The sequence below is a fragment of the Neovison vison genome, chromosome 7 (genome assembly GCF_020171115.1).
Source record: "Neovison vison isolate M4711 chromosome 7, ASM_NN_V1, whole genome shotgun sequence".
Classification (NCBI taxonomy): Eukaryota; Metazoa; Chordata; class Mammalia; order Carnivora; family Mustelidae; genus Neogale; species Neogale vison.
This window is the reverse complement of record NC_058097.1, coordinates 96,068,101-96,090,247: the sequence shown is the minus strand read 5'-3', so window position 1 is coordinate 96,090,247 and position 22,147 is coordinate 96,068,101. Positions and strand designations below refer to the sequence as shown.

Sequence of the window (22,147 nt, the reverse complement as noted above, 5' to 3'; positions counted from 1 at the left end):
TAGGGACAGACAACTAGAATGAGGAGAAGTCTGGGCAACATGTCATTTGTACACTAAAGGAACTAGGAATGTTTTTCTCTTAATGACATACAGAGAACTTGGTCCTCATACAAATGATGGGACATATTAATTGTATTTGCCTCAGGGGAGAGAAGAAATTAGGTTTTGATTGGGATTTTGATGGAGCTGAATAGAGAAAGTTAGATCAGAGCATAGAAGAATTTTACAACAAATAGCTGAGTGTGAGCCAGACAGTGGTACAAAGTCGGGCCTGCCAGGATATTGTCTGAAGATGCCCAAGTACAGAATGGATGGCTGGACCGGTTTCCACCTTAACAGCTGAATGGTTCTGTGGGAGTTGGTATTGCAAATGGAGTGTAGATGTAAACTGTATTCTTAATTTTATGAATTGCAGGTGCTTATGAATCAAGTAAATGGAGAAGTATCCTATATAACTTATATGATCTGCTAATTAATGAGATAAGTCATATAGGAAGCAGAGGGAAGTATTCTTCAGGCTCTCGTAACGTTGCTGTCAAGGAAAACTTGATTGAGTTGATGGCAGATATTTGTCACCAGGTACAGTAGGTCTTGACACATTTTGAAGTTTTCTATTAGTTTCCCTTTTACCGGGTTTTTTAAATGTGTGTTCTGATAAAAAGCCTTGTAAAATTACTTTGTTTATGTAACTGTTCCTTTCAAAACTCCAAATTTGGAATTGCTGTTCTGATTGAATAATTATTTTGCACATAAGAACATAATGAAAACTAGTGATGAACTTTTTTTCATGCTTTTTTAAATTTAAGATTTTATTTATTTGTCCAAGAGAGAGAGAGCAGGTGCGCACATAAGCAGGGGGAGCAGGGGGCAGAGGGAGAAGCAGACTCCTCACTGAGCAAAGATCCTGATGCAGGACTCCGTCCCAGGACCCTGGAATCATGGACTGAGCCACCCAGGCATCCCAAAATCCCCCCCTTTTTTTTTTAAATCAAAAGAAATTTTAAATTTAATCCCATTGAAAACAGATTTTTGCTTTACTTTTAGATGTCTTGGTACAAATGTTTCTGGGCAATAGAACTAATAACTTGGTAATATCTGGTTTCGAGAGAGCTACTACAATCATGCAAAATATTTGTTACTGTGTTACATGTATGTATTTCTTTAACTTATTACTCTTGCTCTGTGACTTCATTTGAGGAGGAATTTTTTTCCTTCAAAGTATTAGAAAACAGAATCTGTATATAAAGAAAAAAGATTTTCTTTTTGTTATCTTACAGATTTTTAATGAAGATACTAGATCTCTGGAGATTTCTCAGTCTTATACTACCACCCAAAGAGAATGTAATGATTACAGTGCGCCTTGCAAAAAGAAGAAAATAGAATTAGGCTGGGAAGTAATAAAAGATCATCTTCAGAAGTCACAGAGTGATTTTGATCTTGTGCCTTGGTAAAATGTTACTGTTTTCTCTTCCAGTGTCATTTTAGTCTCATTTAGCTTTTCTCCCATCCAAGTACTAACCAGGCCCGACCCTGCTTAGCTTCCGAGATCAGATGAGATCGGGCGCGTTCAGGGTGGTATGGCCGTAGACTCATTTAGCTTTTCTCATAAGCCCTGCAGTAGAACGGCCTGGCCATAACTAGGTCCATTGTCCAGTTGAAACCAGTCCCTGGTGAAGGGGAAGGTGCTTGCCAGGACATCTGGCGATCAACCACAGAGGCTCGTGCTGGAGCCTGGGCCTGAGGGCCGCCTCTCCGAAGCAGCTCGCCTTCTCAGGGAAGACGGGAGGATGGCTGCCCAGCAGGCGTGGAATGTGCTGAGCTGTGTGTCTCCACACAGAGATTTTAGCATGAAGAAATTGAAGATGGCATCCAGAGGTCACAGAATAATTTGGACCTTGTGCCATAGTAAAAGGTTGCCTTTTTAAAGAATTTACTGTGTATAGCATACACAGTTATTCAAACGATTAAATGAATTGTGGAGTTCTACGATATCACACAATATTAGGTCTGGTAGGAATCTTTTTAGAAAATGTCCAGCTCAGCCTGTTTGGTTTACCAAAAGGAAAACAAAACTTGGAAAGGCTAAGCAGCTTGTCCAGGGACAGTCAGAAGTTTATAGATGACAGTCAAACTCGTGTGATCTATGCCTTGATTTTTACCGTGTTGATGTCATATTTAAATAAACTGAGTCGTGAGGGGGAAGCATCTTGATTTAGATGCTTGTTGGGTAAGTTCATGTTTCTTTTCTTTTTAAGATTTTATTTATTTATTTGACAGAGATCGCAATAGGTAGAGAGGCAGGCAGAGAGAGAGAGGAGGAAGCAGGCTCCCTGCCGAGCAGAGAGCCCGGTGCGGGACTCGATCCCAGGGCCCTGAGATCATGACCTGAGCCGAAGGCAGAGGCTTAACCCACTGAGCCACCCAGGTGCTCTAAGTTCGTGTTTCTTTTATGTGGTGGAGGGATCCCTGTTTCAGAGTCTTCAATTTTTCCATTCAGTCCAGGGTTAGTTATTGAATACGTGCTGTGTGCCAAGCATTAGGTAGGGATTCACGGATGAATAAGGGAAAGCTCCTCTTCGGGAGTAGTTCACATTCTAGAAAACTCATAGTTTTCTGAAGAGTGAGGATGGAAATGACAACTACAAGTAGAAAAATCTAATTTACTTTAGTCTTGTTTTTAAGTAGGCTCCATGCCCAGTGTGGGGCTTGAACTCATGATTCTGAGATCAGGAGTCACATGCTCTACCAACCTAGCCAGCCACGTGCCCCTAAGTTCGTTATTCCTCAAAGTTTTTGTTTAAGGGACATAAGACAACTCACCTGCTTAGCCAGAAAGTTGTCATTCTTCCTGCCACTTTAGGAAGCAGGGACAAAGAAATGTTAAAAGCCAGTATATTTTGAGAGCAGTATGGAAAATAATGATGGCGATACTCTAGGATATTATTAAGAGTGCTGTGTCCATATATTTGTTTTCTTTTAGTTTGTTCATGGAATTGAATAATTTTTATTTCAATTATCCTCTTATTTTATGTAGGTTACAGATTACAACCCAGTTAATATCAAAATATCCTTCAAGTTTACCTAACTATGAGCTGTCACCATTACTGATGATACTGTACCAGCTTCTACCTCAACATCGACACGGGGCGCGCACGCCATATGTGTTACGATGCCTTACGGAAGTTGCGTTGTGTCAAGGCAAGAAATCAAACCTAGAAGGCTCGCAGAAGTCAGATTTGTTGAAATTCTGGATTAAAATTTGGTCTCTTACCTTTCGTGGTATAAGTTCTGAGCAGATACAAGCTGAAAACTTTGGTTTACTTGGAGCTATAATTCAAGGCAGTTTAATTGAGGTTGATAGAGAATTCTGGAAGTTATTTACTGGGTCAGCCTGCAGACCGTCACGGTAAGTTGACTATGTATTGTAAGAGATGTATGTATAGACATAAATACTTTTCTCGTTCCGGTTTTAAAGTTTGTAACTTGAGTTAACAATGTGTTAAATTTGATTTTAGATGTTTTTGTTGTTTTTCTAAGGAGTTTTTAATAAGTACATAAATGTAAATGTAGTTTCAAGTGTAGAGAGTTCATTAAGGCCAATTTTAAAGAATTAGGTGTTTAAATTTCTTTTATCTTTAATTGCATATTAAGTACATACTATTCAATATCCATAATTTTTTTTTTAGTAGTGCAACAGACAGTTATAATAAGACATAGTTCTTCTCAAATGTAATCAGACTTCTCACAATTTTTTGTGTTCATTCAGTCAGTAGACGCTCCCTCTGCACTTAGACGTGTCGGGCATCATCTTAAGCATTAGTAGCAGCTCGGTGGTAAATATGGTAGACAAGGTCTTTCTACCTAAAAGAGCTTATTTTTTTAGCAAAGAGGATGGTTAACAATTTGGAATGAGTACAGAGCTTGGAGTTACGACCTGCAGTGACACAGGGACACTGAATCCAGAAACTCAATCTGCTGTAGAACAAGAAGTTCGAATCCTTCTAAGGGATTCGTAGGAAGTCAGGAAGCATGTCTTGAAAACTCACGCAAAAGAGCGGAAGCCTCAGGCTGAAAGTTTTCCTCACGGTGAGACTTTGGATGCCCAAGAGATTCAAGTTGTCCTTGAGGGAGCTGGTAACGCTTAAAGTTGGAAGTGAACTGGTAACGCTTAAAATGGGTGCATTGCTGGTTTTCCTGCCGGAATAACACGGACGAGTCTCCTCCTGCAGTGATTCTCTCCCCTTCTTGACTCTCCTGTTCTGTCCCTCAAGGGTGTCAAACACGTCAGTCTTCTTCCCACTCAGTCTACTTTTGGTTACTCTCATGATGCCACCTATGGCAAATCATCGACTCACAGCAGCTGTGTTAGAGAAAATAAAGAACTTCTAGGATTAGAAAAATAAAGAGCTGATTTTTAACAGCAGCCGTCCTTTGCTTTGTTGTAGTCCTGCGGTCTGCTGCCTGACTCTGGCGATGGCCATCTGTGGGGTTCCAGAAACTGTAAAAACGGGAGTGGAGCAGAGTATATGTGAAGTAAATAGAAGTTGTTCTTTAAAGGAACTGATAATGAGATGGCTCTTACTCTGTCAGTTAGAGGATGACTTGGAAGACAGGACAGAGCTGCCGCAGGTTCTTCACAGGTAACGAGCTCGTTAGCGCGCGGCTGCTCTTTGTGTCCTACGTACTCGCCGTTATCTGAATGGAGGTGGCTTGTTCTTGCAGTGGAGATGCAGCATTTCTCAGAGCTAACCCCAGATGCTAACAGGCCCTTCGTTTTGACGCCGTTCTGCGTCTCTGCTCGGATCTCGTTTCTGTTCTTTTACTTTGTTCTTATCTCCGCTGACATGGTGAGAGTAAGGGGGATGTGCCTGGATAATAGGAATTCCAATTCTTTGAGCACTTCTGTGTTCCTTGTGATTTTCTGTGACTGGTTTCGTCTGAACATCTCTCTGATGCAGACGTATCCTGGAATCATGATGAGAGTATGTTCTCGGCGGCAGGTGTTCAGTTAATGGGGGGAGGACTCTAGAGACAAACAGAATGAGGCTTAAACACCAGGAGGGGGGAGCAGCTGGTCTTTGTAACCTTTCCACAGCTGGTAGGCGGGACTGAACGACTTAGGACAGACCTTTGGATCCTAGTGCTTTTCTTTTCTTTCTTTCTTTCTTTTTTTTTTCCTTTAAAGATTATTTATTTATTTATTTACTTGACAGTGTGACAGTGAGAGAGGGAATACAAGAGGGGGAGTAAGAGAGTGAGAAGCAGGCTTCCCTCGAAGCAGGGCTTGATCTCAGGACCCTGGGGTCACGACCCGAGCCGAAGGCAGATGCTCAACCACTGAGCCAGCCAGGCGCCCCGGATCCTAGTGCTTTTGCTTTAATTTCTAACTTACTTATTTTAGAAATGATTTTTAAAAATTGGACAAGCCTGCTGCCAGAAAGTATTGAAAGTAATAGTGACATAAATTGTCTGCTTCTTAATTCTCAGATGAAAGAAATTTTAATTTTGGATCCAGGTTTTAGAGGTCAGGATTTACAGCCAGACATGATGTGTAGGTTTGAAGAATGCTTTACGTGGCTTTTGGTCTTCTAAGTGAAGATTTTTTTTTTCTTTGTAGTAATTTTCCTCATCTTGCAGTAGAGAAAATTCTTGTGAGTCTCACTGTGAAAAACTGTAAAGCTGCAATGAATTTTCTCCAAAGAGTGCCAGAATGGTATGTTACCTAATAGAGTTCTGTGTTGTTTTAAGTTATGGCTTTAATTACAAAGGTAATAATTTCAGTAGAGTAGTAGCTACATCTCAAAAATTAGGAAATAAGTTGATCAATTTATTTTTTATTTTCTTAAGGGTTTTATTTATTTATTTGACAGAGAGAATGAGAGAGAGAACACAAGCAGGGGGAGTGGGAGAGGGAGAAGTATGCTTCCCGCTGAGCACGGAGCCTGATGTAGGGCTTGAGCCCAGGACCCTGGGATCATGACCTGAGCTGAAGGCAGACACTTAACTGAGCCACCCAGGCGCCCCTAAGTTGATCAGTTTTAAAAAACATCATAACTATTAGCCTTTTAGGGAAAAGCTTTTTTTAATTCAGTGACAATAACCTGTAGCTGTGATTTTTGATCCAGTTGACGGTCTTTTCATTCTCTGTAGCAGAGCTTGTGACATTTGCCATTGGAAGGTAATGATGGTGATGGAAGTTTAGCAATGAATTCTTTAAAGATGTGATCCATTTTGGTATGTCCAGTAAAATCTGTTAACTCTAAAACTAATGGTTAATGGAGGATAGGAAAAGTAAAAATAAATCTAAAGATCTCATTTTAGTTGATTGATTCAAGAGGCTTGTGTTTATCGTTGTGGTTGAAAATGACTCACTGGCATGAAGATTCCTAATCTCCCTGGAGAGGGGAGAGGATGAAAAACTCCCTTCATTTCAGAGAAATCAACAGGCAAAAAGGAAAATATTTTCAGATAATGTTTATCTTCGTGTTTATGCTTGGTATTATTAATGTTTTCTTTCTTAATACTTTCTGAATTTGCCTGGAGATTGTGACTTGTATATTTTCATTCATCTATTAATAAAATTTGCTACCGCATAATGAAATCTGGTGCAGGTAGGTATGAATTCCAAGGAGAGAAGCATTTAAAAGGATAATCCATGAACTCTGTATAAGCAGTGTGTGAATAACAGAGGCACAAAATTAACATGTTTGTTTGTAACATTGCTGCTCTATGGAGGTGAAGCAGTTGGTCATTCAGTAACAAATTTAAGATCTTACTTTTTTGAAGTGAACAACACCAAAATGTTCAAGAAGAGCCTTCATTCTCAGAAGTTGAAGAATTGTTTCTCCAAACAACTTTTGACAAGATGGATTTTTTAACCATTGTGAAAGAATGTGCTGTAGAAAAGCACCAGGCCGCCGTAGGCTTTTCTGTCCACCAAAACCTCAAGGAGTCCCTGGATCGCTATCTCCTGGGATTATCAGAACAGCTTTTAAATAACTACTCGCCTGAGGTGAGATCTTCCGAAGAACTAAGGCCTGTCTTTGACTCAACTTTGGTGGACGGTTAGGAAGGAGAAATGGGCGGGAAGGGCCCTAAGGATGACGAGAGGTTTGATTAAAAAAACAAAGTGACAATGTATACAAATGTGTACACATATGGAAAACTGAGCATGAAAGAAGGAAAACCCAAGAAGAATAATTTTTGTTTCTTTGGTACCGGGAATTCTAGTAGACATTGAATAAATAGAATTCCTTGTGTACATTAGTGGAGAGTAATAATGGTTTTGAGCATAGGGAGTCGATGATGAGAAAGAACGTCTCTGTACAGAGGAGGGAGATGTTAGAATAACAGGAAAGGACATCATTTAAACTGATCTGATAGATTTGGGTAACGCTTGAAGAAGTGAGTAATAAAATGTAATAGAGGAACTGGCAGTCACCCATATTTTAGAGGTCACTAGAAATTTCTCATAAATCATTTCCTTTGCCTTCTTAAGATCACAAATTCTCTTTGTGTGTGCTGTTCTCTTGCCAAAACTCTCATTTCTTTTGACATGAAGTTAATGTCTTTCTGCTTATTTCTTCTTCTTTTTTTAAATCTGCTTATTTCTGTCTGTTCAATTCATCCATGTATCAAAATCCTGCTAAAACCATTCTTAGATAATCTAAGCCATGGTAATTGATCTTTTAATTTTCATAGTACTTAATTTCATAGTACTTAATTCTTTTTAAAGTGAGACTTAACAGCTTCCTTGTCCTGTGGTTATTTGTATACCACAAATGTCTCAAACCATGACTTTTATCTGTCTACCATTTTTTTTCTTCTTTCCTTTCTAAACAAATGTTAAGGGTTATGTGTGTGGTCCTCTGTGCCACTTTAGGAGGAGACAGATACTTAACCTGGCCATTAAGAAGTACTTCTCTTTTTCCTGAGAATCCTAGTTACCACTCTGCAGGGGTCCCACATCGGGCTCGTTGCTCAGCAGGGAGCCTGCTTCTCCCTCTGCCTCTGCCTGCCTCTTTGCCTGCCTCTCTGTCTGCCTGTGCTCGCTCTCTCTCCCTCTCTCTCTGACAAATAAATAAATGAAATCTTAAAATAAATAAATAAATAAATAAAAGAATCATGCCTCTGTTAACTCCATTAGCTAAACTTGTTTCTTAATAGGTACATAAATTTGTTCTTACAAATGATAACCATGCACTACTCAATTATTTATGAAATGAGTATTTTTTTATTTTTTTGTTTTACTATAAGACTACAAATGCAGAAACGCTTATCCGGTGTTCGAGTCTTCTGGTGGGTGTTCTTGGATGCTACTGTTACGTGGGAGTAGTAGCTGAAGAGGAAGCGTCTAGATCAGAACTGTTCCAGAAAGCCAAGGTATGAAAATTTATTCTAGTCAAGTTTTGGATAAATTTGAAGGAATATATTCCTGGGAGAACTGGTATACTTGCTTGGAAAAAGAAAATTTTTATATAGGTTAACTCTTTCATTTATGCCACCTGAGAGAAACGGTACTGTCCTTAACACTTGCAGTTACTGTAAGCCAACTATGAATAGAATAATTGAAATCATACACATTAAATTTAATCTTATTAACAAAAATACTGATTTTTATGGGCACTTTTAAAAGTTTTTCCTGTGGGATGCCTAGGTGGCTCAGTCGGTTGGGCATCTGCCTTTGGCTTAGGTCTTGATCTCCAGGTTCTGGATCAACTCGCAAGTTGGGCTCCTTGCTCAGCAGGAAGTCTGCTTCTCCCTCTTCCTCTATCCCTCTCCCTGCTTATGCTCTCTCACTCTCAAATAAATAAATAAATAAAATGTTAAAAAAAAATTTTTTTCCCCTGTGATCGATTGTTTTAAACAATCCTTGTTGAGTTTTATATAGGTAGGTTCTAAGTGTGAAACTTTCATCTTTGCGTACTCTTCCGTCAGTGGTATGATTGGTAAGGATAACTGGGTGTAAGATAATTAAAAAAAATTGCTACCATGATTTTTAATTACATTATATAACCAACTATAACCCTTTTTTTTTTTTAAGATTTTATTTATTTGTCAGAGAGACAGAAAGAAAGAATGGGGGAAGGGGAGGAGCAGAGGGGGAAGCAGGCTTCCCCCTAAGCAAGGAGCCTGATGCAGGACTCAATCTCAGAACCTCAGGAACATGACCTGAGCTGAAGGCAGACACTTAGCGGGCTCAGGTGCTTAGGCGTCCCAACCAAATACAACTTCTAGAAACACTTAGTTTTACTTCTTAAGTAAAACTTTGAAAAGCAATCACAAAACTGTAATTTTAACTGGAGTTTGGATTTTTCTTTTTTCTTCTTAATAGTCTCTAATGCAGTGTGCAGGAGAAAGTGTCACTCTGTTCAAAAATAAGAGCTACGAGGAAGCGAGGGTTGCTTCCCTGAGGAATGTGATGACTCTCTGTACCGGTTGCCTGTGCAACTGTACCAAGGTACGATGTGCTTATGTGACTGGTCAGTCTGGGAGGTAGTACCTGGTGGGTTGGTTGGTGGTGTAACTGTGGTTTGGGTTTAGACACTGATTGAAAGTTAGAGTGAGTGCTAAATAGAAGTAGCAACTGAAGCAATAAAGAAGCACAGGTCATCTGAGTTTCTCATGGAATAAGTTCAGCATTTCGGAAGGTTTCGGAGGCTATTTTACCGTTTTCATGCACAACTACATGGGCGTTTCTTTTATTGCCCACATTATTATTCATTTCATAAAAACTTGTTGACTGCTGGCTGTGTGATGTGCATACCACTATGACTGGGCTAGCAAGCACCATGGAGCCATTCCTCTCTTCTGCCCGGACAGTCTTCTGTAACACTCGGTAGAAAGTGCCACTCTGTGGAATCTTCATTTTGATTGAGAGCAAGCCTCAGGTGTAGCTGAACCAGCCCAGAGTGTTGGTAATCGTTGGAAAAAACATTCTTGAAAGCTGATGATAACTGCATGGCTGTATAATGGTATTACCAGCATATACTTTTGATTTTGTAATGTGTTTTTCTTTTTTTTCTTAAACTAAAAAAAAAAAAAAAGGTATTTTTCTGTGTGTGTGTGTGTGTGTGTGTGTGTTTTTGTAAATGGGAAAGGAGAGACATGGAAGAATGAACTCTAACTTACAGTTATTACTTATGTTTAGGGTCAGTAGTTGGTATTTTACTTTAATGTTTATACACAATTTAATGGACTGTAGTTATTACTTTAAAAAAAGAGGTTAGTGTTGTTAATGCAGTTTATGTGTTGGCCCTAATAGTAACCTGTTTATTTATGCTTCTTAATGATAGAGAATTTCCAGTGTAAAAAAAAAAATCTGTATTTCATTTAAGTTAGAGAAAATATTACCTGCCAAAGATAACTTTCTATTGTTTTGTTTGCTTTGTTTTTTTGTCTTAATTACAGCCCAGTCCAAATAAAATTGCATCTAGATTTTTTCTACGATTGTTGACATCAAAGCTCATGAATGATAATGCAGATATCTGTAGAAGTTTGGTGAGTATGTTTGTTTTACCACCCTATTTCCTTGATTCTGAGATTTTTTTCATAGATACCTCTCTTCAGTAGGGATGCATCTCACAAAATGTGGCATCTTGTGTATTTTTTAAAATATGGAAATTAAAGTTAACTTGGCTTTAGGGAGGAACATACTGTTTGCTTCTTAAGGTCGGTGCATTGCATACCGCTCAGCTTTTAATTTCTCAGTAATGAAAATAGGTTGAACGATTAGAAACTAATCATCGAGGCTCATACTTACTTCTGTCTAACACTGTAGCAAAATTCAAAATAATCATCTGTCCTTAAAAATAAAAACAAAAGGGACTCCTGGGTGGCTTAATCGTTGAGCATCTGACTCTTGGTTCCAGCTCAGTTCATGATGTCAGCATTGTGAGATGGAACCCAGTGTCAGGCTCTGTTCTCCGTGTGGCACCTGCTTAAGATTGTCTCTCTCTCTGCTCCTCCCCCAGCCCCCTCCCACACCCCAGCTTGTACACTCTCTTGTGCTCTTCTGATAAAAATAAAAACAATTTTACCAGATAAGCAACATAATTTCATCATGGTATATTTTTTTTCCCATACAAATAGATTTAAGCTACACATACTTTTTTGTCTGGAACAGTGCCTGGCACATGCAGTAGATACTTAAATATATGTTAAATTAAAAAATATTCTGTAACTTGGTTCTTTTCACTTAATAATAAATCTTGGTCATTTTTCCATGTTGCTGCATGGTGCCATTGTCTTTACCTTTTTTTAACAGTAGCATTGTATTTCATTATTGGAAATAGTATATTTGTATTTTTAGCCTATCTGACCTTAAGATTGGAAGTGGTTTCTGTTTTTCTGTTATTGTTAGAGTTTTTGTAGTAAAGATTCTTGTACTTCTGTCGATTTTGTATTTGTGCATATGAGGGGTATAGAATAAATTCTAGCAGTGGAAGTTTTTGTTCAAAAGGAATGTGAATTTTACTTTTTGATGGATATTGTCACTTTCCTCCAAAATAGTCATACCAATTTATTCTTCTCCCCATAGGCTCATCAATTTTGGGAATTAAAATCCTTAATATAGGAAATTATTTGGGGGCTCCTAGGTGGCTCAGTTGGTTAAGCAGCCAACTCTTAGTTTTGACTCAGGTTGTGATCGCACGTGCCTGGCACGCCTGGCAAGGAGTCTGCTGGAGCTTCCTCTCCCTGCCTGTCCCCTGCTCAAGCGTACTCTGTCCTTCTCCCTTTCTCTCTCTTACATAAAACTGTAAAAAATTATTCTAAAATTTTGCATAGTATTATTATACTATTACAGTTTATTCGTTTTTCATTGTTGGGCACTTAATAGAAATACTGCAGTGTTCATACACCTGAATCTGAATTGTTTGAATAGATGAATTTTAACTACATCATACTTCTGAAAGAAGCCAATCGAACATCTTTCTTTTCCTTCTTTGAAGGCGTCCTTGATCAGAAAGCCCCTGGACTTGGGAGAAGTAGAATCCATGGAGGACGATCCTGATGAGAATCTGATGGAGGTGGAGGACCAGTCGTCCATGAATCTGTTCACTGACGCCGCTGCCGGCGGCACTAGTGATGCGGCTGTGTCTGGAGACAGCCAGAGCGCCTTCGGTAAATACAGTTTTACTGCTTGGGGCTTCTTTCACCTTTCTGTGTGGATTGGTCAGTGCAGAAGGCCTCGTACATACCAACTTTATGCTCATTTTATTATCCCTCATGTAGTCTGTTAGGTGTGTTCCCTTCTGTGTACTTTAGATTGCTCTAATTATTAATTGAATTTTACTGTTTTCTTCTTCATGAGAGCAATTTAAACTATTTACTGAAGAAACAGATCTATGTGATGGATTATTTGGAAAACAGAAAGCAGGAGAGTGAAAAGACCCATACAGCCATCACTCTTAACCTTTTTCCATTATAATCAGCGTCAGTGTTCAAATACTTTCTTCTACCTCATTCAGCAGTTATAAGCATTTTTTATTAAGCTATTTGTATTGATAATTATCCTTCTTGATGGCTTCATAATATTCCAGTTAACATATATATCATAATTCAGTTGACCATTTTTTCTTGTCAGAAATTTAGATTCCTTTTTTTTTAAAATTTATTTTTTATTTATTTTCAGCGTAACAGTATTCATTATTTTTGCACCACACCTAGTGCTCCATGCAATCCATGCCCTCTATAATACCCACAACCTGGTACCTTGACCTCCCACCCCCCGCCCCTTCAAAACCCTCAGATTGTGTTTCAGAGTCCATAGTCTCTCATGGTTCACCTCCCCTTCCAATTTCCCCCAACTCCCTTCTCCTCTCTAACTCCCCATGTCCTCCATGTTATTTGTTATGCTCCATAAATAAGTGAAACCATATGATAATTGACTCTCTCTGCTTGACTTATTTCACTCAGCATAATCTCTTCCAGTCCCGTCCATGTTGCTACAAAAGTTGGGTATTCATCCTTTCTGATGGATGCATAATACTCCATAGTGTATATGGACCACATCTTCCTTATCCATTCGTCCGTTGAAGGGCATTTAGATTCCTTTTTCTCTAATTACCAATATTGCAATGAATTTGTCTGTGTAGATTTTCTCATAGGTTATTTCTGGATGACAGAATCCTAGGGTAACTTTCCATGAAGAATTTTGAAGCTGTTAGTATGTAATCTATTTCACTATAATCTTGCTTTCCATATACTTTTCTTTTTTTCCGCCCCATAGGCAGGAGGATATTTGAGCTAATGTTCAATATATGTGTTTGCTGTATCCCTTTCTTAGTTTTAATAAGTGCTTTTTATTTTCAGGTGCCATGAATCCTTTAGCTGAAGAACATCTGTCAAAGCAAGATCTACTTTTTTTAGACATGCTCAAGTTCTTGTGTGTGTGTACAACTACTGCTCAGATTGGAACTGTGTCATTTAGAGCGGCTGACATTCGGAGGAAATTGTTGATGTTAGTGGATACTAGCATGCTAGACCCTGCTAAATCTCTCCACCTACGCATGGTGAGTTAAGGGAAAGTGACACATCTTCAGTTCTCTCTTTTGTTGCTGGATACATGTAACAGACTGACATGTAACAATCATATAGTACCTTTAATGGCTTGAAATTACTTCCTCGAAGAATGAGTCTGATGCTAGTTATGAAATACTCTTTTTCTGTAATGTACTATGAAAAAATTTTAAGTGGATCCTTAAATGTTGAAACTTCATGGACTCTGGATAGATTTACTATCTTTGGGCATAAATAATTATTATAAGTTATTTAAAATCAGGCTAAGAAACACAGACTCTAATGTAAAAATAATATATAACCTTGTAGTTGAACTCTGAATCTTGGCCTTGACCTTAGTTTATTTGCTTTAAAGTTTGTTTTTGCTGTAAGTATTTTGTTTCTTCACAAATTTTTTTTAAATTCCAGTTTGCTAATACCACTTTAAATATTTTTTGATATAATTTCAAAGTGACGGTAAAGTTTCAGTACAATAGGAATTCTCCTGTTCCCTTCATACACTTGCACAGTTAACATTTTGCCAGATTTGCCTTTTCATTTTCTCTTTCTGCGTGCATGCTCTCTCTCTCTCTCTCTCTCTGTCTCAGGCACACACACAAACACACAGACACACACATACGTCTTCTGAACCATGTTGAGATTAATTTGCTGATGTGATGCCCCTTATTCTTCAGTGTATGTGCTAAAGACAGTGTCCTCTCCTACATAAGCACAGTCTAATTGGGAAACTAACATTGTAGCATTGCGATTAGCTGTGAAGTCTGTTCAGTCTCTGAACCTGGAGCACTTCCTTAGTTTCTCCTTCTCTTTTCTGACCTTCATATTTTTAAATAGTACAACCACTCGCCCTCTAGGAGCCCTCACTTCAGGTTTGTCTATTTTCTGTAATTAGATTTAGATTTAGGTTTTGGTGAGAATGTCAGAAAAGGAATCCCTCTCCTGTCTGTCTTTCAACTGATAGATGAAACTTCCAGCTCCAGTCCAACATTGTAGAATTTGTTTTCTTCTCTTTCCATATTTGTAGTTCCGTTTTCCAGTAGTAAGAAAGCTGGCTTCCCACTTACCTTCAATACAGTTACTTTTTTACTCGGAATTCTTTTATGTAACTTTTACCCCCTGACCGTGTAGGCCATCATCCCCTTTGCCCCAGCACCAGTGAACTCTGAGGGAGAGCCTCTGGCTCAGTGGGTGTGCGGGGTGAGTCCACGGGCACGTCCCCAGGCCCGGCAACTTGGCAAATGTGCCTCTGTTTCCTCAGCCCTGGGAAACACACCAGGGGTTGATCAGAACTTCTTCAGTCAGGTGGGTTAAGTCCCTGGTCGAATCCCTTGTCATGTTCCCTTGGAGGTGAACAGACTGGTTGATCCTCCACGCTCAGCAAAGGTGCTTGGTTGAGCCCTATTTGTTTCCCTGGTTTTGACCCTGGCAAACTAGTCAAGTCTCCAGCCCTGGCCGGTGAGGAGGGCTATATGCTTTTCTTGAAGCTTTGGTGCTTAAAATCAGTTGAAGACACTCAGAAACATTACATGTATGACTCTCAAGGCAAGTATTTAAAATGGTCCAGGTTAGTCTTCTTTTATAATATCTGAGGAATAAGAAACCTTTTTCTACATACCGATGGTGGGAAACAATGTCTTCTCTTTTCTTAACTACAGCTAGAAAGGGATTTGGCAGCTCTCAGAAACCCGCTGCCTGCTTGCACTTACTGTGACTATACCTGATGGTTGCTGCGTGCTTCTTGGTGTCCACAGTAGCATGGGGAACCCTACACGGTTGCTTGATAAGAGGGTAACTCAGGGTATTTATGACTTTTTCACCGCCCACCATTATCTCTGCTGTCCAAAATTCATGCCTGTAACTGTTTTTACCATTGAAATCTCATCCCCAGGCATAACAATAGTTTCAGATTCTTGCTCAGGATCTTAACCCCAACCCCAACAGTGAAAACAACTACCTACCTAAGGAATTCGCAATAAATGCTAGACAGTTACATTGATTTTCTTTAGTCCTCACAGGAAGCTGGCCGGGTACATGCTGTATCCCCATTTTATAGGTGAGAGTCCAAAGGCTCAGGTGACAAGGCCAGTTTTTTAACCACACAAGTAACAGGCTGGAGTGCCCGCATTTGAATCCAGCTCTCTTTAACTTCAGACTTTTTTTTTTTTTTTTTTACCATCTTGCCTCCTTTAGAAATTCGCTGGTCTTTTTTTGTGTGCAGGTGTGTATGTGTGCCTGTGTTGATGAATTTATGGTTACATACATACTTAAGCGAATAATTTATGAAGAAAAATAATTTTTCCCCCTTTAATTATCTTAGTATCTAGTGCTTTTAAAGGAGCTTCCTGGAGAAGAATATCCTTTGCCAATGGAAGAGGTTGTTGAACTTCTAAAACCACTCTCGTAAGAAATTAAAACCATGTATTATGTTCACTTTAAATTTATAAATGAACTGCTATGTTCTGTTATACTCACAAAGGTAAACTTTCTCTGCTGCAGCAACGTGTGTTCTTTCTATCGCCGTGACCAGGATGTTTGTAGAACAGTTTTAAACCACTTAGTTCCTGTAGTGAGGAACCTGTGTCAAGGCGATATGGACGCTGAAAACACAAGGGATGCTCAAGGGCAGTTGCTAACAGTGATTGGAGCATTCTGGTAGGTGCGGAGCAGTGTGCGGAGTTCTTAATTCTCTTTTGCTACTCTGGATACAATTGCCAACTTTGCGTTTCTACCTTAGTGACTTAGGCTAATGTTGAATGTAACTATATACAACCTTTGACAATAGTAGAATATAGCTTCTGTCTCCCTCCTTAGCTGCTTGAAGAACTAGCGAACACATTGGCCGTGTCACTCTCTGGGTATTTTGTGTGTGTAGTCACAGTGTGACGTATCCTGATGATACTGACAGAGGGGCACATATGTATAATTTAGAACCCTCGGACCCAACAGATCGATAAGGCCTTCTGAACTGATATAGAATATGGTTTTAAAATCTTTGTTATAAGGACAGAACTTTACAGGGGCTCCTGGGTGGCTCAGTGGGTTAAGCCTGTGCCTTCCGCTCAGGTCATGATCTCAGGGTCCTTGGATCGAGCCCCCCCACGGGGTCCCCTGCTCAGTGGGGAGCCTGCTTCCCCCTCTCTGCCTGCCTGCTTTTCTGCCCATTTGTGATCTCTCTCTCTCTGTCAAATAAATAACTAAAAAAAACTTAAAAAAAAAAACACAGAACTTTACAAATGTTTTCCTTTTAAAGCAAGTTTATAACATAGTTTGCTGAAGTATGATAGCCCCTAGAGGAGGCATAATCATATAAAACAAATAATACACGTTAAAATGAACTTTTTTTTTTAGATTTTATTTGTTTGCCAGAATGAGCAAAAGAGAGCATGGGCTGGGAGGAGAGGGAGAAACAGACGCCCCGTTGAGCGGGGAGCGCAACACAGGTGCCGTCTGGGGATGACCTGAGCTGGAGGCAGATGCTTAACTGACTGAGCCACCAGCCGCCCCTGAGATGAACTCATTTTCAAGCTGACTTCTTTTATGAAAGTTAAGAATATTGACTGGTATATGCCACAGGAGAATTAAATTTAGTATGGAAAGAGACTTTGGAAGAATAAGAATAATTAAAAGTTAGAAAAAGTGTAATACTCAATGATTTATTTTTTTTTTTACACTGTGCTTTTACTGGAATAATTATTTGACTTTGAAACACTTACTTTATTTCAGGCACCTAGCAAAGGAGGGGAAATGCACATTCTCTGTAAGAATGGCACTAGTAAAGTGCCTTAAAACTTTGCTTGAGGTGAGTTAGTCTATGTTAATTATTAGTAAGGTCTCCATTGAAATTTCTAAAGTAGCCTTTGTTTCTTTTTGTCAGCGGGTGATTTTTCTCTTCGTATTTTATATTTGACATCATTTGTTCTTTTCCCACAGACCGATCCTTACTCAAAATGGGCTGTTCTTAATGTAATGGGGAAAGACTTTCCTGTAAATGAAGTATTTCCACATTTTCTCGCTGATCGTCATCATCACGTTAGCATGTTGGCTGCCGAGTCCGTCAACAGGTAATGGCTGCCGAGTCCGTCAACAGGTAATGGGGCCTGTCTTCCCGCAGTTCTGGGACACTGCAGGTGGCAGGGTCGTGTAGCCAGGAAGAGGCCTGTGTTCGCTGAGAATACACTCTCCGCCTGGCAGTGACGCTTTCCCTTAATTCTGACAGTCCCATCCCCTGGACACCCCTACTGCCTGCAGTTTGTAAATGAAAAGAGGCTTCGAGAGAGAGAAGGTAACTTGCTTGGTGCCGTCCAGCCAGTAAGTGGTGGAGCCGAATGAGGCGTGTCGGCTCTCCCTTACGGGGCGGATGGACTGTTTGGATAGGGCTGTGATTTTACAGGAGTTTGTAAAATGAAAATGAGGACATTTCACCGTGTGCTAATTACAGTCAGATTCATGTGAGTGAATGTACAGTTAGGCACTGGAATAAGCCTGTCATAGAGACCTGTTTAATGTTCGAGTCCTTGCAGAAGCAGTGTTAATTTCCCAGGACTGCATGTTTCTCAGGTGGTCCAGGTGATTTTTAAGATCTAAATTCTGCCCTATCTCTGCCTTTCTCACCTTACACTCCTTATACGTAAAGTACCTCTCTCCTTTATTTTTCTCAGTAGCATGTATGACCACTTGAAGTGTTATATTTTAGGGGCGCCTGGGTGGCTGAGTGGATTAAGCCTCTGCCTTCTGCTCGGGTCTTGATCTCAGGGTCCTGGAATTGAACCCCACATCGGGTTTTCTGCTCGGCAGGAAGCCTGCTTTCCCCTCTCTGCCTGCCTCTCTGCCCGCCTCTCTGCCTACTTGTGATCTCTGTCAAATAAATAAATAAAATCTTTAAAAAAAAAAAAAAGAATGAAATGTTATATTTTAAATATAACACATCTAGCTTAAATAGAAGCTGCTAGAAGGCATTGGTTTTTTTATCTGTTTCGTTTTTTGCTGTATACTCAGCACCAAAAATAATAATGACGTGGTAGGTGTTCAGTAATTTATAAAATAAATGAATGTTTGAAAAAGGAATTTATGCTTCAGAAAACACCAAAACTGAAAATCATTTGGGTAACTACTATTTGGATATAAGTAATCCATAATTAATGCTTGCTAAAAAGAAGTTACCCAGCAGGCACATAATTGTATATATTAGTTATGTGTGCACAGTGTGTGTGTGCACAGTAGTCAGATGTGTGCACAGTCTGAGTATGCTGATGGTAGTGTTTTCCCAAATCAGAATCGTGTCTAATCCCTTTGGTATGGGATGCTTTTCAGGACTTGCTTTGTAAGTGCATGTAGCTCATGAATGTGAGCTTTTCTTTAGTCCTTACAAGACGGAAGATAAACACAGAAGCTAAAGATCTGGGGATGTGGAGAACCATAAATTAAATGTAAGAAAACAGTGCAGTGTGGATTTGGAAAACCTCTTGGAAGATTTAAAAAATGTATACATTCAAGAATGGCATTAATATAACATCCATTGGGACTTTTTTGGGTTTTTTTGTTTGTTTGTTTGGTTGGTTATGGCTGATATTTAATATTGGGCTATTTTAAGAGATGTTAGAGAAACTGGAGCAATCAGAGGAGCAGCAAAAAGTGAAATAACGGACGCCTGGGTGGCTCAGTTTAAGCGGCTGCCTTCGGTTCAGCTCATGATCCCAGAGTCCTGGGATCAAGTCCTGCATTGGCCTCCTTGCTTGACGGGGAGCCTGCCTCTCCCTCTGCTTGCTGCGCTGCCTGCTGGTGATCTCTCTCTTTTTGTCAAATAGATAAATAAGATCTTAAAAAAAAAGTGTAAAGGCTTTGGTTACTAAAAAAGCAGAAGGGATAAAATTGAGCAGAGTTGTTCTTAAATATGATAGGATATTATGCAGAGAGCACTGATCAGCTTTTCTCCATCACATGAAGAAATTAAATAGATCATCAAGGCATAAAGCTATCCACTTTGCAGGATAAAATCACTTTTTTTTTTTTTTTTAAAGTGGACTGCATGCTGGGCATGGACCCCAGCACGGGACTTGCAAGATCTGAGATCTAGATCTGAGCTGAGATCAAGAGTTGGACATTTAATCAACGGAGCCACCCAGGTGCCCCAGGATAAGATCATTTTTTAAAAATTAGAGCATGGGGACAGGAGCCGAAGGCTTGGTGTTTGATCAGAGGATAATTTTTCTTTATAGGCTAGTTTGAGTTCAGGACTGTTCAAGTTTGGGCAATACGCTAAAAGATTTTTTTTTTTTTTTTAAGATTTTATCTATTTATTTGACAGAGAGAGAAATCACAAGTGGGCAGAGAGGCAGGCAGAGAGAGGGGGAAAGCAGGCTTCTTGCTGAGCAGAGAGCCTGATGATGTGGGGCTCGATCCCAGGACCCTGAGATGATGACCTGAGACGAAGCAGAGGCTTAACCCACTAAGCCACCCAGGTGCCTCAAGCTAATAGATTTTTTTGAGACCCTTCCAGTTCTAGGAGAAAATGGAGTATATTTTAAAGACCTGACATTAACCAGTGGATATAAACCTGTTTAAATGGGATTAGATTTCAAAGGTTTTTAAAAAGAAGGCCCAGTATACTATTATATCTCACAATGTGATTTATTTGTGTCCCATGACATGCTTTAGAAAATAATGTTTAAGGTAAAAAATTACTTCACTTTTTGCTTTTTTTTTTTTTTTTTTAAGGTTATTCCAGGATATGAAACACAGAGGCTCGTCCACATTATTGAAAGCACTTCCTTTGAAGCTTCAGCAAACAGCTTTTGAAAATGCATACTTGAAAGCTCTGGAAGGAATGAGAGAAGTGGTAATTTTAGCAATGCATAAGTGCTCTTATCATATACTTCTTATAATTATGTCATGTTACTTTACCAGTGTGGCCTAGGACAGTGTGCATCCACCAGTTTACTAAAACACCTGTGTGACTGAATTGAAATTGGTTGGAATTGATCCAATAATGGCAGTTTCTTTGGTTCAACTTATATGTACTATTGTTTTATGGGAAAAACAAAATTTACTGGATTTTTATGGGAGTACAAATAGCTTTCTTATTTTATTAAAAAATTTTTTTAAATTGAAGCAGGGCTAACCTACAATGTTGTATTCATTTTGAGTGTGTAACATAGTAATTCTGTAAATTACTAGTGTCCGTCTTAAGTATAGTCACCATATAGCATTATCACAGTATTACTGTGTATATTCTCTGTGCTGTGTTTTTCATTTCTGTGACTTATTTTATAGATGGAAGTTTGTACCTGTTCATCTCTATTTCACCCATCCCCCCACCCACCAGCCCTCTGACAACCACCAGTTCTCTGTATTTAAGAGTCTGATATTTTGTTTGTTTTGTTTTGTAGATACCACATTAAGTGAAACCATATGGTGTTTGTCTTTTTTTTTAACTTCTTTCACTTAGCATTATACCCTCTAGATTCATCCATGTTGTTGCAGATGTCAGGATCTCCCCCCGCCCAGTGGCTGAGTAATCCCCCGTCTCTCACACACACCCGCACACATACCCACCCACCTGCCACATCTTTATCCGTTCATTTGTCAGTGGACACTTGGGTTACGTCCATCACTGGGATATTGTAAATATTGTATAGGCGTGCATTTTTCTTTCAAATTAGTGGTTTTTTTTTTCCTTCAGTAAGGTCCTAGTAGTGAAATTTTTGGGTCATAAGGGATTCCCATTTTCAATTTTTGGAGGAACTGCTACACTGTGTTCCCCAGTAACTGCCCCGGCTTGCGTGCCCACCAGCTGTGCCCGAGGCTTGCCTTGCTCCCACGACCTCCCCACACCTGTTCTTTCTCGTCTTCCTCATACCGGCCATCCTGACGGCTGTCAGGTGATGATCGCTCACTCTGGTTTGGGTCTGCATTTCATTGATGATGATGTGTCTGTTGGCCATCTGTATGTTTTTGGGAAAATGTCTGTTTAGGTCCTCTGCCTATTCTTTAATTGAATTGTTTCTGTGTGGAGTTGTAGAAGTTTTTTTACAGTAAATATTTTGGTTGTTAACTCCTTATCAGATGTATCATTTGCCAGTATCTTCTTTCATTCAGTAGGTTGCCTCTTCGTTTTGTTAATGGTTTCTTTTGGTGTGCAAAAGCTTTTCATTTTGGTGGAGTCCCAGTGCTTTACTTTTGCTTTAGTTTTCTTTGCCTTAATAGACACATTCAGAAAAATGTTGCTAAGGTCATTGTCCAAGAAGTAACTGCCTGTGTTTTCTTTGAGGAATTTTATGATTTCAGGTCTCACATTTAGATCTTTTTTTTTTTTTTTTTTTAAGATTTTATTTATTTATTAGAGAGAGAAAACACAAGCGGGGGAAGCGGCAGAGGGAAAAGGAGAAGCAGACTCCCCGATGATGAGGGTGCCGACATAGCCTCCCTTCCAGGACCCCGGGATCGTGACCTGGGCTGAATGCAGATGGTTAACGGACTGAGCCACCCAGGCGCCCCTCTCCTTTAGTTCTAACATCCATTTTGAGTTTTTTTGTGTATGGTATAAGAAAGTGGTCCAGCTTTATTTTTTGGCAGGTAGCTGTCCAGTTTTCCCAGCACCATTTATCGAAGATACTATTTGTTTTCCATT

General features: G+C 39.5%; 1 protein-coding gene across 6 annotated transcripts in view; it reads left to right on the top strand.

The window, feature by feature from the left end:
• Positions 1–22,147, top strand: part of ATM (ATM serine/threonine kinase) — a 120,716-nt gene that overhangs the window by 22,133 nt on the left and 76,436 nt on the right. For all 6 annotated transcript variants that reach the window (XM_044257704.1, XM_044257705.1, XM_044257706.1 and 3 more), the window contains exons 10-25: positions 416–579; positions 1,278–1,447; positions 3,035–3,406; positions 4,446–4,640; positions 5,618–5,713; positions 6,787–7,012; positions 8,257–8,382; positions 9,335–9,460; positions 10,411–10,500; positions 11,952–12,123; positions 13,315–13,514; positions 15,839–15,921; positions 16,018–16,173; positions 17,245–17,320; positions 17,452–17,582; positions 20,236–20,356. In XM_044257704.1, the coding sequence (XP_044113639.1) occupies positions 416–579; positions 1,278–1,447; positions 3,035–3,406; positions 4,446–4,640; positions 5,618–5,713; positions 6,787–7,012; positions 8,257–8,382; positions 9,335–9,460; positions 10,411–10,500; positions 11,952–12,123; positions 13,315–13,514; positions 15,839–15,921; positions 16,018–16,173; positions 17,245–17,320; positions 17,452–17,582; positions 20,236–20,356 (2,504 nt within the window). The remainder of the gene's footprint in view (positions 1–415; positions 580–1,277; positions 1,448–3,034; positions 3,407–4,445; positions 4,641–5,617; positions 5,714–6,786; positions 7,013–8,256; positions 8,383–9,334; positions 9,461–10,410; positions 10,501–11,951; positions 12,124–13,314; positions 13,515–15,838; positions 15,922–16,017; positions 16,174–17,244; positions 17,321–17,451; positions 17,583–20,235; positions 20,357–22,147) is intronic.